General features: G+C 32.8%; 1 protein-coding gene across 1 annotated transcript in view; it reads left to right on the top strand.

Moving 5' to 3' along the window:
- Nucleotides 1-10,362: 10,362 nt before the first annotated feature.
- Nucleotides 10,363-17,921, top strand: part of LOC117180138 (Down syndrome cell adhesion molecule-like protein Dscam2) — a 274,387-nt gene continuing 266,828 nt past the window's right edge. The window contains exon 1 of the mRNA XM_033372479.1: nt 10,363-10,453. Within this exon, the coding sequence (XP_033228370.1) occupies nt 10,417-10,453 (37 nt within the window). The 5' untranslated portion in view covers nt 10,363-10,416. The remainder of the gene's footprint in view (nt 10,454-17,921) is intronic.

Raw genomic sequence — 17,921 nt, 5'->3', positions numbered from 1 at the left:
CGGGAACCGAGCATTTGGAGAAAAATTATAATTTTTAAAATATTTTTGAATTCAATTAAGTGAATATATTTTTACAAATGAGTATCCTAGGTTCACCGAAATTTAGTTAGGGTAGGACGAATATTTTTGTGAGCCCAGGGGACCTGGAAAAGTTCCGCTAGGTTCACCTAAATTCGATGAACGTAACAAAAATATTTTCTGTGAGCCTAAAAATATAGTTTTTAGAAATTTTAGTCTTCCGGTAGTGATATTTTCAAGAAATATTTGTTGCTGTTGACCGAGTGCTTAGAGGTAAATTAGCATTTTTTAAATTAAAACTTTTAAAAATATAATTAATTTTTTCTAAAAGACGATCCGCCGGTACGGGAAATAGGATGAAAATTTTCTTGGTGTTACCCAACATCAAATATAAGTAAATTGTCAAATCAAATCAGAGAACCAAGTGGATAGTGGATTTGAGTAATATCGTTTATAATAACTAACTAAAAATTATTAAATTTTCTTATTGGGTTTTATCAATTGAGTTCGTATTTGAGGGGAAAAGCGAGAAAAAGAGGGGAATATAGAAAAAACTGTGAAGCCTGCGATAAATCAATATGAATTTTTTTTTCTAAATTTCAATAGATGTTCATTTTTGATACTTTTAGAATATTAAGTTAGAAAACTGGAAGTACTGCTTCGAAAAATAAGGTTAATTTTCCATTGCCCACTTTTTAATTTCGGACTATATGCTTTTAATTTCGGAATACAAATAAGTTCAATACCTCACAAATTTAATGACACTATTTTTTCAATTTTGTGATTGCATTTACATTTGTTTTTTTACGTCTGTGGTTACATCACGTGGTGCTTTGTGTGAAAATAAGTTAGGAAATAAAAAAGTGTCAGAAAGGTGGGAATCTGGTCACGTGACCCACTCGTCACATGGCTCTAAAGGCTTATTTCAAGTAATTCCCCGTTAATTTAAATTTACATTTTGAGGAACAGAAGAGTTGCAAATAAGTCTGTAAAAAACAACTTCTCAGTCGAGGCAGTCGAGGCAGCCGTTGCAAAGCGATTGATGAATTCGAGCCAAAGATTCAGGCCGAGGACAGTAACTTCATGTCAGCCAAAAGCTATTTGCTGATTTGGCAGAAACTTTTCTTTCGATGCGACTTTCGAAACTTCCTCTATCTCTATTTCATGGTGCAGTTGCACCAGAAAACACTTCCTCTCAATCGACGAAGTTCGACTCGCCTTTTTAGACACCTTTAAAAGGATGAAGAAACTGTTTACGTTATAGTTTCGTATATCTAAATGCATCTTGAGACAAATTTCATTCATTCGTAATAAAATGTTTTAAAAACGAGAAGAGAAAAATAGTTGGACATGGGCCAACATTCCAACGCAATTTTTCAATTGAATGCGATCCAATTTGTTCAATAGAAATTTAATTTATGCGCAGAATTAATCTAGAGTTATGACTTCATCAAAAGGAGAATAATATAGTGTGGTACTATTCTTAAAATAGGTGGATAAAGTTCGTATTAATAAAATTTTTCCCTCTTGAATTCGCCATGAAAATTTATTGGCAATCCTGAAATTTTTACGATCTTGACTCACTAAATTTTGATGGAAATTAAAAAGCTTTTGTGTGAATTCTTCGCTGTTGTAATATGAGTTATAACTCTGTATTGTTTAAAAATATAAATTCCAATTTTAATTATATAATTATAATTCTATTACAAATTTTGATTATAAACCAACTAGCATCAAATGCATATGCGAGAAACGCGCGTTCACGTCCTTGCATTTTTAGTTCTAACATTAAAAAATATACAAATTAAAAAATTTTTATTGAACAAATTTTTAAATATTTAGTATTTAAGTTTTTTTAAAGCAATGATTAATGATTTTGGATTGTAAGCGTATGAAATTAAAAAATTATATATTGCACGATTTTGAACTGAAAACGTTCTAAAAGAAATAAATAAAAATATTTTCAATACAATAAAAATGATTCCAACTTTACTATTTATTTAAAATTTAAAGAATTGAAGTTGTATTAATTCTAATTACAAGTGTTCAAAATTTAATAATTTTAATTTGGAAACTTTTTTACTCACATTACTTTGAATTAAAAGTAATTAAAGTTTAATAATTTGAAATTTAAAACCAAATTAAATGTTTAAAAGCTTTGGAACATTTAATTTGGTTTAGAATTTTAGAAGCTGTAACTAGCCACAGCTTCGTGTCAATTTAGAGTGTGCCTAAGGCGCACGCGTACGCTCTTCCTCTATGCGCTCGTTTTCGTACGTTTAATGCGTACACTTTAAATACATTTGTTCAAATATCATAAATATTATAAGTTAAATCGAAAACTGTGATTTAAACTTCTGAGGAATCACATCCATAAATTGTAAATGAAATTTTTTTCGGTTTATTTTTAAAGAAGGTTCTCAAAGCACCTACGGCCTTCACGATTACACTCTCATTACGAAACTCGCGCTTCGAGCTCGATAATTTGTGTCCATGTAAAAAACGTTATCAAGATAATTTGTAAATCTTATTGAAATCTACTAAAAACCACGTTTTAAACTTACGGATCTGTTAAAAACAAAAATGGCGTATTTTCAAACGACATAATGCTTAACTTTAAAATTTCGTATCTATAATTGTTAACACTTAATTTATAATTACTATTCATTCTTGAAATATTCTAATCAAGTATCTTTCACTCAAGTAATTGATTCATTCAAAAGTAAAAAAAACAAGATCACTATAGGGGAGCGGCGGGTAATGTGGCGCAGCGGTTAATGTAGCGCACCCTCATTTACAGAAATTGATTGATTTATAGCGAGAGGTATTTACTGTACTGTATGTTGTATGTGTACTGTTTTGTATAGTGAAAACATTTGCTCAATAAAGCTAATCACTGAATTCTTATTATGAAAAGTTATTTTTGGGTGTTATGTGTGTAGTATTAAAGTGACCAAAAAGTAGTGAAAAAGTACAGTAGCATTTTTCCTCATTAAAAATACATAATATATAACATTCGATTTGCACACAATTTATAAGTAATTATTCCAACCCATCATTTACCCAAAATTAATTTCATTGAACTCAGTAAACAACTTTTACTTCCCTTTCCGATATTGCATCAAGAGCGCGCCACATTAGCCAACCAGGAAGGAAAGCTTGGCGCAGGCACACTGTTTGTGAAACTTGTTAATTAACTACTTTAATAGACGTAAATTCAATAATAATCATACGCGTAGGGTAGATAAGATATTGATTTACGTACTCTATATTATTTTACTACAATTTTCAACGTATTTAACTTTTAACGGAGCTTTTTTATAATATGTGCGCCACATTACCCACCGTTCCCCTAATTGTAATTTTTAAGATTGCAAAATTGCCTTTCAAAAGTTTTTATTTTATGAAATTGAATTTAAAATGTTTAATATTTTGGAACATTTTCAACGTATTTAACTTTTAACGGAGCTTTTTTATAATATGTGCGCCACATTACCCACCGTTCCCCTAATTGTAATTTTTAAGATTGCAAAATTGCCTTTCAAAAGTTTTTATTTTATGAAATTGAATTTAAAATGTTCAATATTTTGGAACATTTTCAAATAAAGAATAATTCAATTTTTATGCCTAAGTCTCTAATCTTCTCATTTTGAAGGCTTGTATTTGACCAATTATTATCTTAATTTTGCATTACTTTGAATTTATTTTGAAGAAATTACGTTATAAATTATTTAATTATAAATCCATTAAACTGAAAATTCTGCAACTATCCAGTTTTTCAATTTGATATTTTACGATTTTAAAGAATCTGAAATGATTGAATTTAAAACTGACTTTCTAGAATGTGTCTGCATGTACCGAAGAAACCTAGCTACACGTACCGAAATTTCGGTGCAAATAGCCCCTTTTTCATCTCCACTTATTTGTAGCGAAAAAAATCTGGCTATTTGTATCGAAATATCGGTCCATGTAGCCACGGCCTTTTTAATATTTAGATTTTAAACTGTTATCGATTCGGCAGGACTTCAGTTTAAAATTGTGAAAAATTATTGTATAATATAAACAGTCAAATTCTCAATATAAATCTAAAATGTTCTAGAGTGGCTCTTAAAACCCAAAACAAATGGAAATGACTAGATTTCCTGATTATGAAACATTTTTCATGTCATTAGTCATGCTTGATAGATATATTAAAAGAGTAATAAATTGTTGAAGAAGGTAATGTGCGCTGAAAACCTACTGAATATTTATTTTTACAAATAAATAATCAAATGTTCATTTTTTTACATGAAGTTATTTAATGAAAAGACTTGAGCTTTTCTTTCAGCAAAAAAAGAAAGAAAAAAAGGACCCGAACGCAAAAAAGTCGAATTTATTTTGAGAGTTCTATTTTTTATCTTCCATCTTAGTAATTATCATTCATCATATCATATCACATCATTTCATGTAGTATCAAGTGAATTGCCAGGTGATTGGATCGATTTTTCTCTACTAAAAAACATGAGTTCTATTTTAAGAAATTCGGCTTTATCAAATACCATCGAAAAAATAAAGTGCCAAAGTAAGCATATTATTTAACTGGAAAAATTCAATTTGGAAAATCTATTTCGATTACCAGATAACTCGACAGATCAAGGTGATGGTTTACGCTTGCGTAGAGTGAAAACATTCAGTTAATTGCAGAAATCGCGAGCTTTTTGGGTTTTTGTATTCATCCGAAATGGATGCTTATAGAGGAGCTTTCATCTCTAATTTGACCTCGATCCTCTCTCTATTTCTCTCACACTCTGGATTGTTTTGGCACTCTGGCTTTCCCGTCCCTTCCTTTCCATCCAATAGCAATGGGGTTCATTGCACCGTTTCGATATAATCGGCTTAGAGCGTCGCAACCTGACGGACCCATGGACACAAGTTGGTCTTGATCCCAAAAGCCTTCGATATCTCGGGTAAACTATAACGACGCTTCGAGTAGAACCAAAATAAGACCAAGTGATAGGTCTGATTCTGGATCTTTGTTAATCTGCGACCGCCATGAATCCATTATAATATAGTTTATGACCAGAGATTGAACCTCCACCTATCAAGGAATATAAAGGATTATAGGGATTTAACTTCTCAAACAGATTTATATTAATTAAGCTATAATCGATTCTCATTTTTCTATATTTATTTTACTGGGCAGTACATGTTTACGGTTTCCTAGACTCGGGTCAAAGCCCTTATTCTTTAATAGTCGTCCGTTCACGGCTCGCTTGAAACAGTTTTCACTGAAAAGTACTAGCTCAACCTAGTTTTTCTCTGAATATGTTTTTGGGATTGATTCTGAAAATTTCAAGCTACAAGTAAGAAAATTGTTTAGCCTCTTTTTAAGTAATTTTAATTTTAAAAATCTTTTTTGCGTGGTTATTAAGTATATTTTCTTTGAAAACACTGGAAATTAAACTTTTGTGGGTTTAGTTTGGCATTCAAGAAAATCTCTAATAGTTGAGCATCATGTAACATTCAGAAGGCTTCGAAATAATTTTTAAAAATTACAAAAAGCCATTTTGTTTAGAATTTTAACTGCTCAGTTAATTACATGCTTAAATATTCAGAAAAAGAATTAAAGCGAACAAAATCTTTGCGTTAGAGATTACATAGCAGGGCACCCACTTGCTCCTATATATCCATGACTTGATGAATCGTGCACCTTAAGTTAAGCAATCGCTTCTAGGAGTAGCAACTGGGCTGGGTAGGCGTGTTCTGGAGACAGCGGCTTCCAGAATGGCAGTCCAGAATGTTCTAGGGGTGTTCAATTCCGATTCGTTTTTTAAATCTATTATTTACAATTCCATTTTCTTGTGAATTTTTTATTTGCCCTATGAACCGAAGAATGGATCTATTACTTGTAAAAATTCTTTTATCTATTTGTTTTACCCACCACATTTATTTACGCCATGTCACCAAATCAGCTTATATCTAGTTTACAGTTTACACAGTCCAAAGTCTAAAGCAGGTTTCACATTCTCATCTTAGATTCAGATATTTAACTAAAAGTTAGAGGCGAGAACTATGAAGCCTTTTAACTGGCTTTTCTGCTAGTGAATAAGTTCTTCACTAACAAAAAGATGAATGAAAAGGCCACTCTTTGGTGGCATAGTCAAATAAAAGATTTACTCAATCTCAGTTTATTGAATTCTTTAATTACCTAATTCATGTATTAATTAAGCTAGAAATTTTTTTTTAATTAATTGAAAACCGTAGTTCTATGGATTTCGCTTAGGTGGCGGCGTACTACTCGCGACGTAGGCGAGTGGGGCACCGGTAGATTGGTAGAGTTACGCGGACTGGCTCGCGCTCCACACGCTCGTTTCCTAGCGAGGACCATTTTGTCGATGTCGCTATGAGGCTTTGCGTGATTGGTTCGCGTTTACCAATAAAAGTTTACAGGGGTGCAGTGAACACCGAAGCCGCGCGTTAATAGTTAATTGATTAAAATAAAGTGTTTGAAACTTACCATTGTGTAATGACAAAGATTAAATATAAAACTATTCAACTAATGATGATTTCAATCTAAAATAAAATAATAAGATTGTACAATCTGAAAGTAATCATACCTACGAGATTTAAAAATCTTTAATTGAAAATTTTAATAATATACAAATTTTCTGTCTAAATAGTATTAAAGTTTTACAGTTCTCATCTTTAAATTGTAAATTATTGTACAATTTTACATTCTTGAATTTTGAAAGCATTATTTGACCCATTATATTTGATTGTCGATGTTTTAATTTTAAATTGTATATAATTATACACTTTTAAATTTATAATAATTATTATTTTCATATTTTACTTTTCAATTCAGTTTTATAATTCTATAAAATTGTTGAATTGTAAAAAGTGCATTTGTATGAATCAACGTGAACCAAATGAATCCATATAGTATTGTGTATTCTTTTTTTCCTTTTCATTGAAAGTTATTTTTTTATCCTTTGCTAAGTTTAAACATATTGCAGCACTATGTATTATGTAGGAGTAAAAAACGAATATTTTGAAAGCGAAACTGGCACACACGGACACTACTATTGAAACACAGAAGCCGTTAAGCCATATCGTAACGTTTCAACATTCTGTGCTCTGGGAAAAGTGGTACGAAATCCGATTAGTTCGCATTTGGTTTTGGTCTTAATTAAAAATTTTGCCTAGAGACCAGTAGAAATGAGTCCATAAATTTTGCTAGGCAGCTGTGATACTGAAGCGAGTAAAATCTGTTTGAAAGTCCGGAATCCTGAAATGACGCTGTGGTATCAAAGAAGAGCATTAATTCTTTGACGAGGGAAAATCCAACGCACGGTGAACTTTTATATTTGTGCGCTGGTACATCGCAAGTATCTGGCTTCTTCTTATATATTATGCGGATTTTATATCATTTGTTTAATCAAATTCCAACGGATAATGGAGACTCCCAATCCAAAAAATCCCTATTGTTCTTTTCTCGCTTTTAATTAGTTAAGATTTTGGCATCTCTTCTTAAAAAAGAGTATTTAAAGAGGAAATATCTTAATATAGAAAATGCAGAATACATTAATACTGATTGTCGAATTTTATCTAAACCGTTGGAATACATGGCATTGAATAATATTTATGACTTTGAATCACAATAACTTACTCGAAATAAAGCTAGACATTTTTTTAGAAATTCAGTAGAAAGCCTATAAAATTCCAAGTAGAATGAGCCCCGTTAGATATATTAATGGCTTTTTAAACAGTAAATATTACGTGAGAAGCTTCTGTAAAAAAGAGAATTTCTCGAATGCTGAAATCTAAATGACGCAATCTTTGAAATCCTATCTTTAATGTAGGCCAATACAAATTAAAAAATATAAACAGGGTTCTGCAGTATAATTAAAAATGTCAAAGCGTGTCTTCGTCCATTTTCAGTCAGCAATTACGCGCTGTCGGCCGTAAGAGTCTTATTTGCTGAATATTTCTGAGATTTTTTTTACCTCCACTTCAACTGGTACTATGAGTTAGAAAAAATATGGAAAAAATCCTACATATAAAGGACGAAATTTCTAATAAAATTTCTTTAATTTGAGCCAATAAAAATCAAAAAATATTTACGTGTTCCAGACTACGCAACCTGTCTGCGTCGCTGTTTAAACTGATTAAAAACTGGACACCGACACTCTTGGACATTTTTAGTCTTATATCTGGAAACTGCAAAAAATTTTTTAATTTTATTGGCTCAAATTAAAGATAGAATTTCAAAAACTGCGTCCTGTGAGTATACATCACCTGTGCAATATATCTACTCTGTCATTCGACGTGAAATTTTGTAAGCTTTCTAAGCATTTTGCGAAAAATGTCTGATTCATTTCCGACTGAGTTATCGCACAGTAATACGAGATAATGAATTTTAAACGTAGATGAACTTCATTTTTGCATTAAATTAAGTAAGTCACTTAATTTGAACCAGAAATAAAACTTAAGTACAGTGCCTCCTATCTGATATACGAGTAATATGATGATTAACTGACAGGTACGTTTAATTTAGGATGATAATCATTTGCGCGCTCTAAAATTCAATTTCTGCTGGCAGAAAGGTGTGCGCGAAATAAGATGCGATGATGCGCAAACACTTAGATGGATTTCGGTGGTGATTTTAGAAGAGGCGCCAAGAGAGCAGCTGAGAGTAGCCAATATGGTGTCGATACCGCTGGCTGCATAGTATCGATCAACCCCGAGCTCATGGTATAGTCGTTTCATCAACGTTTCCTATTTTGATATACAGGGTGGACATGCTGGGGCTTACATACATGGCAAGTTGAATGCTACCCGAATTGCACAGCAGCAGGGGAGAAGCCATTATACAGGGGTATTTTTATATTTCGCGCCTTTAAAGTTGCATTCGGAGCGGCCATTCAGCCAAGGCTGTGCATCTTCGGATCAAGTTTATGATAGTTTCCATGGTTGCATTCGAAACTTCAAACGGTTATGTTCTGATTCACCTGTTTTCCCTAATCGCTGTCATTAAATGTAGGCAATGTTAATTTAAAGTTTACGCATGTAATATTTCATTCACTTTATTTAAAACATATCCTGTCTATTCACAAAATACCTTTTTTATGCAGTAAAAATAAGCATTAAACACCATTCACTCTTCGCCCACTGGAAGCACAGAATATTATTACTATTTTACAGCATTTGTCACTTAGCAGCCATTCTATAATGTTACTGGCACAGAAAAAAATGACGTTTACTCCGCAGTTCACATGTCTCACTTCATTATAAATAGACACTTTTATTATTTGTAATTACTATATAACATAACCTATTTTGTTTTGACACTTGTATCCGCTTGAAGTTTCAAACGCAACCATGGAAACTATTATAAACTTGATCCGAAGATGCACGGACTTGACCGAATGGCCGATCCGAATGAAACTTTGAAGGCGCGAAATATGAAAATACCCCTGTATAATGGCTTCTCCTCTGTTGTTGTGCAATTCAGGTAACATTAAACTCGCCATGTATAGAAGCTCCAGCGTGTCCACCCTGTATGTACTCAGATCTATAACGGATTTTGATTAGGAATAGAATAATCTTACATATGTGATGAAAAAATATATAAACAAGGATTGAAGCTTTACGTTCTGTACCTGGTAGCTTGAAATGAATATAAGTGTCTTGTTTAGTATCATTAAGTTCTATTTTTCTTCTACTAATCTCATTGATTTGGAGGATAAAGCAACTTGATTTATTTGGCATAAATGAATAATTTATTCAATGCTTACGTCCAACGTTTTTCCGCCAATGCACGTGTTGACGGAAAGTGAACAATCTTTCTGTCTTAAATTAACCTATGAAGTACACTTAACGTAAATGAAGCAGTTGACTTTTAATTAAGCGCGTTACTTAAAGTCATGTTATAATCATCAGTTGACTTTCAACTGTCGAATGATCCTTTTGGTTACATCTGAAAGTCAACCGCATTTCTTGACTGAAATTCATATTCTTGTATTACTGTGCGTGTTTCGAAGTTTTTAGTGATTTTTAGTGCCACTTGTGCCAGTAGTCATGCAGATACTTTCGACTGTAGTATTTCTCCAGAAAAAATATATTCTGAATTGCTTATGATGAATGTACAGTAAATGATAGAGATCTTTCTGAGAAATTTCCATAGAATTCATCTGAAACCCTTAGTGTGGAGTAAAACCACAAATATTTTTAGGAGGGAATTAGTTTTTTCGTAAGCTTAGAGAAAAAGAATTTTTTGGTTGAAGATAAACAGAAATTATGCCTCTCATTTGAGGGAAAAAAATTAAGGAATCCTTTGATGAAATTTTGGAGAACAGCCGGTATAAGAGTCACCAAGCAGAGACACTCCGTGGTGCCCGGGGGCCGACACAAGGAAGAATGGAGCAGCGATGGAATGGACGCGCGGAGAGGACAGGTTGGAGTAGTAGAGGTTTTTTTTATTTAATTAGCGAGATGTACGAGCTCAAAGACCTCTCCATCCTACAACTTCCTCTCTGCCACACGCATTTCCACGACTCCTTGCTTCTCTCACCTCAGCCCCCCCTCTTCTTCTTCGCCCAGAAGTTCAAAGACAATCCTTGCTTGCCGCTTTTTTAAAATCAATATCTTTTTACACAAATATGATTTGCGGGTCGAATCGAGCCGAGCCGATCTGCGAGTCAACAAATCTCGAGCGACTCCCAGGGCTCGAAAAACATGCTTTGGTTGATACTTTCAATCGACTTTAAAGACATAATTATATTTTAGGTATAAATTTCTGCTAATATTATTAATTATTCTGCTGATCTTACCTATTTATGCAGAAAGTTTTGCAAGTTTTTTATTCGATCCTCAAGTTTGTCCGGCCCTCGAGCTATTTTCTGGTAGCGAGCTTTTTGGCTCGCAAGCCTTTTTCGGCTTACGAGATTTTTCTTGGCTTACAAGGTATTCCGGTCAAGTTCATGCACACACCAACTGAAAGTATGTCAGGTTAGATAGATTGAATTTTATTTCGATCAATTAAAAGTAAAAGTTTATATGACAAGTACATTTCTAGTCCGACTGTAAATTGTGTAAATAATTATAATGAAAAAAATTATTTAAAAAATGTGCAAATGACCTATTTTTTGCAAAATTTAAGTATATTTTCGTTAAACATTTATTTCTTTTTTGATTAAAATATACGTTAAAATGCGTTATCGGAAATTTTGATTTAAAAATCAATGTTCTCTATTAAAAATCTGTTTGAAATTATCAAACTTCATAAATCAAGTTAATGTTTTGTATTTTACAACAGCAAAAAAAAGCGTTCAGGTCAAAACTTGAGGAAATTCGTTTTTCTAATACTTAAGGTTACGCTTATCAAAAGTCGTAGTGAGACAATTTCAATAAAAAACTGCTTTTCGAAAATTTCTGGTGTTACTATATAATTTTTTTTGGTCCAAAACGTCTTCATGACAATTCACAATTTTAAGTCGTTGTTCATAAGTGACAAATAAATTATGGAACTTTGAAAATTGAATTTGTTTATAACACTGGCAACTGTTAATGGTTTACAATAATTTGTATTTGGTAATCTCCTATAACTTATTTTAAGGTAGATTAACGGTCAAAGTATAAGGTGTCTGCGCAAAAAGTTAAGACATTTTGATTGAAGTAGGGCAGCAAAACAAATTTCTCTGCAAAAATTTCAAATAATGCTTTTGTTTATTAAAATGGTTACTCTTTTAAGATAAATATTTATAAACTTGTATAACTTCTTGTAACATGTACAGCAATTCCAATTAAAATAAAAGGTCATATTTTGAGAAAATAGCGAATTCATCAATTGCCTATGATATTTAATTATGGATTTACAAGAATCCTACATTTTTCGATTCTTCCAAACGATTTATTTTTTGAAAAACAAGAGAAAATCTGTTTCTGTCTTAGTTATGATAATTAATTATAACAAAATAATTTTTTAAATATAAATTTCAAGAATAAACTATTTCACCAAAGATTAATTATATCGGTTTCAGTTGAAAATCATATTGTTTTGATCAAAGCACATCAAGTTGATCCTTATGTAAATTATTATTTGAATTTTAAGAGTGCCCTTGTATGGGTTTAAGATATTTTAAAACTTGTGTTTAGACTAATAATTCAATCTTTTATTCCTATTTAAAAAATCCTAATACTTAAAATTAAAATAAATCGGAAACACATTAAAAATTAAAGTATCTTAGCTTGGCTCTACACAGAAATAATCTGTAGATTATCCCTCCCATCATTCCCTATCCATCACTTCCCCACCCTTGCCTTTCTAACCCACTTACATTCCATTGTAGCACATCCTTGCTTCTCCTCTTTTTTTACCCCCACTCCCCCTCATTTCTCGACTGAAGAAGAAAAAAATTAAACAGACTTTTTTATTAGTTTTATAGTTGGTAAGGCCGATGAAAGTAGGATAACAATAAATTGTCTTCTTCCTCATTTATATATTTATAAAGGTGAACATTTTTGGGGTTTCGTAGCTCCGGGCCGAAACCCTCATAGTATCGGTGAAGCGCCCATACATTTTATTTTTTGATTGGGAGAGGAAGGGTAGGAAAAGGGAAGTTGAGGTTGGACGAACTTGGCGTTACGAAACCCTAAAAATGGTAGTTTAAAAAAAATACAGTTGGGGAAGAGGAAAAGGTGTTAGCCCAGTTTCATCGGCCTGACCAACTATAATATAAAACTTAAGAAAAAGAGGATGGATAAAAGATAGAAACAGAGAAAATAGAATTCTAATTACGCAGCATAAATTGGCATCGGGGCACGAATTGGCAAGATCTTTCAAATCCCTTCGTTTTACGGTTCAGTCCCCGTTCGTATTGATTCTTGCATAAAGTTGATTTTCCGGAATACTGACTTTCTGAATATGTACGTATGCTTAGATATATTCAATATAGTTGTTTATGGGATATTCCCACCTTTTAATTAGATTTACCTCCCCTTGGATGCACCCAAAACATCTTTAATACAATCTGTACTTTAGAACTCACTATTGAAAATAGACATCTTTTAGTTTTTGATCAAATTTCATTCATCAGAAATCAATTAATCTGAAAATTTAGAAATTTTAGTGCAGATCACAAATGCAAAATAGGAAAGGGAAAATGGAAAAAAAATGTTGGACAAATGATTTGAGGAAATTTTAATGAAAAATGGAAATAGATATGATGAGTAGAAGAAAATTTAAAAACTTTATGAAATTAAATTTAAATCAGGGATTGAACTAAACAAAATTAAAATAAAGCTCATTTAACTTCAGAAATCAAACACAAAGTTTTTAACAACCTTATGCTAAGTGTTTTTCATCAAAAATTGGCATTTAAAAAAATTACAATGGTTGGATTGTTTTATATTTTACAAAAATTTGTCTTTGATTTCTAATTTCATTTTTGGTGCAACAATATATAAGCAAATATAATGATTAAATTACAGAAATTTAAAAAATATTATATTTCTTCTGAAAAATAATTGCTTAATCAAACGCGATACTGCGGAGTCTCGTCTGAACTTTCAGCGAGATAGGACGTGTTTACAATCCTTTGACTACAGGGGTAGCATCTCAAAAAGTAATCCAATTCAAAATGTATCAAATTCCTCCAGGAATGAAAACCTACCAAAATCATCATACGCCAGAGTAACAGCAGAATCACATCCCCAAGAAAGATCAAGCAGTAGTAGCAGGTGCAATCGAAGTTTTAACGATCGAAGATTATACCTTCGCCATTAGACAAATCGTCATGCCAGCTAATGTTTTATTCGTCTCAAGAATTTCCAACAGTCGAATTTGTCTCTACTTAAGTGAACAAGAGCTTGTTAACAATCTCACTAAGGCAGGCACGAGAATAAACATAAATTTACACATGCTTAAACTTAGACCGCTAATATCGAAAGCCAAAAGAATAATTATTTCCAGCGTGTGTCCCATCATTCCGCATTAAATAATCGAAGATCAAATTAAGGCTCTCAATATTATTCCAGTTAAGTGGGACGATGGTCGTGGGGGCTAAAGTGTAGGCTTTGGACCCACTCCGTCGGCTTGCCGGTTCAATTCCCGCCTCGCACTCTGGAAAAGCCTCGGCGGCCCATGCGGTGAACACTAGGCTAGCAAGGGAGTTGTTCATCTCCAAAGAGTCGTGGAAACGGTACCTCCAGAGAAAAAGGTTTTCTCTAAGTACTTAATGCGGTTGCTCTTGGTGGTTCGGAAGCCACTTTAAACTGTAGGTCCCCCTCCTATCACCAAGTAATTATGTGGGAGGTGTGTAAACGAATAGGCAAGAAGGTGCGAAAAATGTAAACCCTTAGGGGACACATTAGAAGCTTCCAAGTAGTACTATTGATCCAGTTCCTCAAATCACTTACATCCGAGCAAGAATCAAAGAACCAGATTACGCACACGTAATGAGCTTTAGACGACAAGTACATATTATAAACCCAGAGGACATAAGTAACCTCCTGGACAATATGAAAATCGAGTATGACAACACTACATACTGGATCTACTTTTCCAACGAGAAAGCTACTTGTTTCTTATGCAGAGAAGAAGGACACCTTGCTAAACACTGTCCTATCCAACTTGTGAACAAGTACTCATGCACAGGTGCATATAAAAACACAGAAGCTACTCAAAATAAAAATAATAAAAATATGGACTTTGCGGAAACATAACCTTTATCCTCTCTCACGCATTTAATGCCCCCTCCAATTACACCCAACAGTGCAAGATTCAAAAGAAAGCACATCCTACTATCCAGATCTACACTTTTCATTCATGACGATGGACAAGCTAGGGTGGAAACACCAGCAAACCCCTGCGAAGACGGTACTTTAATCATAGCCCAAGAAAGGCGCACAAGGAAAATAGTCAAAAAGTCATGTGCTCAAGAAGCAATTGATGCTCAGCTTTCTCCAGCCAAGAATGTCTTCTTAATAAACTTGAATAAATATCCGCTTACTTTTGAAGAATTAGCATCAAATCTCTGAGTCCAATGGAAGACCGAACATACCCGATGTAGCTCTGAAAGACACATCTGGAAAATCGAGCTTAATAACCATGCTCAGAGACACTTACCCCCACCTTGTACATCGGAAACTAAAAGCTCGCATTACCAAAATCAATAAGAGGCTTGGGATCTTCGACACTACATATGACCCTAGTAGCTCAAACGACGAAAAAGAATTTAGCAGTTCGGAATGCAAAAAGTTTTCTAAAACGTAAAAAAGAGATACAAAAAGCTCTTATAGTTATTGACATTCTCGTGTGTGTCGTAAGCTGGCCACATCAAAATATCACAAACATCAACTTTCCAGGATTTGTGAACTACAGGTTAGACAGGACGTATTCAACCTGAGGAAGTGTTTTAAAATTAATTCGCTCTATTTTAGTTCATCGTGAAATAAAAAATATCGACCTTCCTGATCGAGCATTTGAAATTTGCGGAATTAAAATCAATAATGTTATCCCAGTTGTTAGTCTAATTGTGTGTTACAGAGCTCTTAATAAAGATCCTAATATTGCAGCGTGCTCATACATACCAAATTTTCTTCAAAACTGTACATTGCGTATCTAGATTATATTCATTGTTAGAATCTCATAGGTATAAACGTATCACAGTAATTTAACCTAATGTAAAATATTTCACTCTCACATAAATGAACTCTTTCTCTGTAGATCTGACTCATTGTAAAGCGAATAAATCTGTAAATGATTTCAAAGCTTTCAATAAAAAAACGCAAGACTGAACATAATTAATGCAGATATACTTGAAGAATATAAATAATTAATTAAAGGTACAGTTTAACTCTTATAAATAATTTTTATGAACAAATAATTTAGTTAAGTGCGACAATGTTAAAAACACTGATTTTTGAACTATAATACCTTATATTTTGTATCAGGTTTGTAATTAGTAATGACGTATCATGTTACGTCAACAATTGCAATTGCTATAAACAAGTTATAATTTTTTGATTAAAAAGTTCTTTCAGAAGAAAGTGGATGCCGATATTAAATCAAGATTTTTGCTAATAATTAAAATTACAATGGTTATGAACATTTTATTAAATACATAGGCTAATGTAAATATTTTTTACTAAAATAAGTACTTTTTTACTCTAATTGTTATAATAGTTTTAATTCCCATGTTATTTTTCACAAATAAAACGAAAAGTACGCGTCCTATCAAGAAGTGATTTATAACGAAGTTGTAGATCTTTTTTGGGATAACAATTTTGGTTAATTCATCTTTTTTCGTATCCTACATAGTTTGGCCACAAAATTGAATTTTTTATTTTTCATTATTTTTTGTGCAATCAAAATTTGAATTTTCGATTTTCCAAGAGAATCCAAAAATTTGTTAAGATAATCTTATAGGGCTTTAAGAAATCAATTTTCTTATTTTTTCGCCTTTTTTCATATTGTGCGTTTTTTGGCTTAAAATTTTGATCTTCGGTTGATTTTACAAATTTTGAAAATGCTATAGATCTGAGAATCTTCTTTTAATCAAAAAAGGTCATTAGGATAAATTTTTTCTCATTCTTAATACTATAAATATCCGTACATAGCATTTTTTAATTCAGAAAAAAGTAGTCTCAAAAATTTCCAAATGCGTTCACTTTTTGAATTTGTATTAAAAATGGCTGGTTAACGAACTCGTCCTGTCTGTAAGAACCTAAAAAAGTGTGCCAAAGATGGATTTGATCCGTTCATTTTATCGAGTGTTATCGTGTTTACGGACGGACGAACAGACAGACGCCATCGTAAAAACTTGATTTTCGGATTCAGAAGATATCGAAACGTGGAGATCCGTTGAAAACCTGTGGTGCCAAATTTCGGAATATTTTAATAATTTCTCAATTATAAATGATGAGAATGTATTAGAACAGTTTGAACTTTAGTTTATAACTAGTTATTTCAGTATATTTGTGGTTTAATTTTTACTTTTTCTGATGCTTACATGAAAATTGAATGTTTAATTCTAATTATAAATAATAAAATTTTCAAAGTGCTTCCCCCGATATTGAACTAGCCGAGTGTTTTAGTTAAGTCTATTGTTGCCATGTTCTCAAACAGTTCCGTAATATCTCCGCAATAATAATTGTGCAATAAAAATCGATTTGTGAGCTACTTTCTGAAATGATTGCTGAAAACCTAAGTTCTTCGAAGAAGGAAATTAGCGCTGACTTTACATAATCGAAGAAGGGTGGATGTCAGACACGCGACCAAAGTTAATAAGAAATGAATCGGGCATACTAACGAGCAAGTCCGTCGAACCCCGACTCCAGATTCCCGATAAACCGCTAGAACAATAGTATGTATTTATTAAACAATGCCACTCGAGACAATGAGTGCCTTGATAGGGACGTCGAAACAATACGTCCCTAAACAATACCGACATCTTTCTCTCGAATTTAGTTTCCAGATCGGGAATTGAATCACAATTGTTCAACGCTTGATGGGGATCGGAATCGAAGCCCCCCACGATGCACGTGTGACATGTGTAGAATTCATCTACAGTCGTATCGGCAACAGGAGAACATGTTGGAGCACGTGAGAGTAAAGGGGAGTGAGAGAAACAAAAGAAAGTTCATACTGGTGCGAAAAGTAGTCTAAATAGGTGCTCCTGGTGTAATCTGCCCTCGGGATCAAACCTCTTGCTTGTCATCTCAACCCTCGAGAATACTTTAAATGTGTACTTGTTTTATGCTCTATTTTTCATTTCTTCAATCCTTCCTCTTGATATGCTTTCCTTTCTCGTTATGTTTCTCTTCACATATTTCCGTATTTCTATTTCTCCATTGCTTATTTTTTTATGATTCTTTCTCGTTTCGCAGGTTAGGTTAGGGTTCAATGTTAAAGGGTCAAAATT

This window comes from Belonocnema kinseyi, chromosome 9 (genome assembly GCF_010883055.1).
Source record: "Belonocnema kinseyi isolate 2016_QV_RU_SX_M_011 chromosome 9, B_treatae_v1, whole genome shotgun sequence".
NCBI classification, from domain to species: domain Eukaryota; kingdom Metazoa; phylum Arthropoda; class Insecta; order Hymenoptera; family Cynipidae; genus Belonocnema; species Belonocnema kinseyi.
This window is presented reverse-complemented; position numbering and strand designations above follow the sequence as displayed.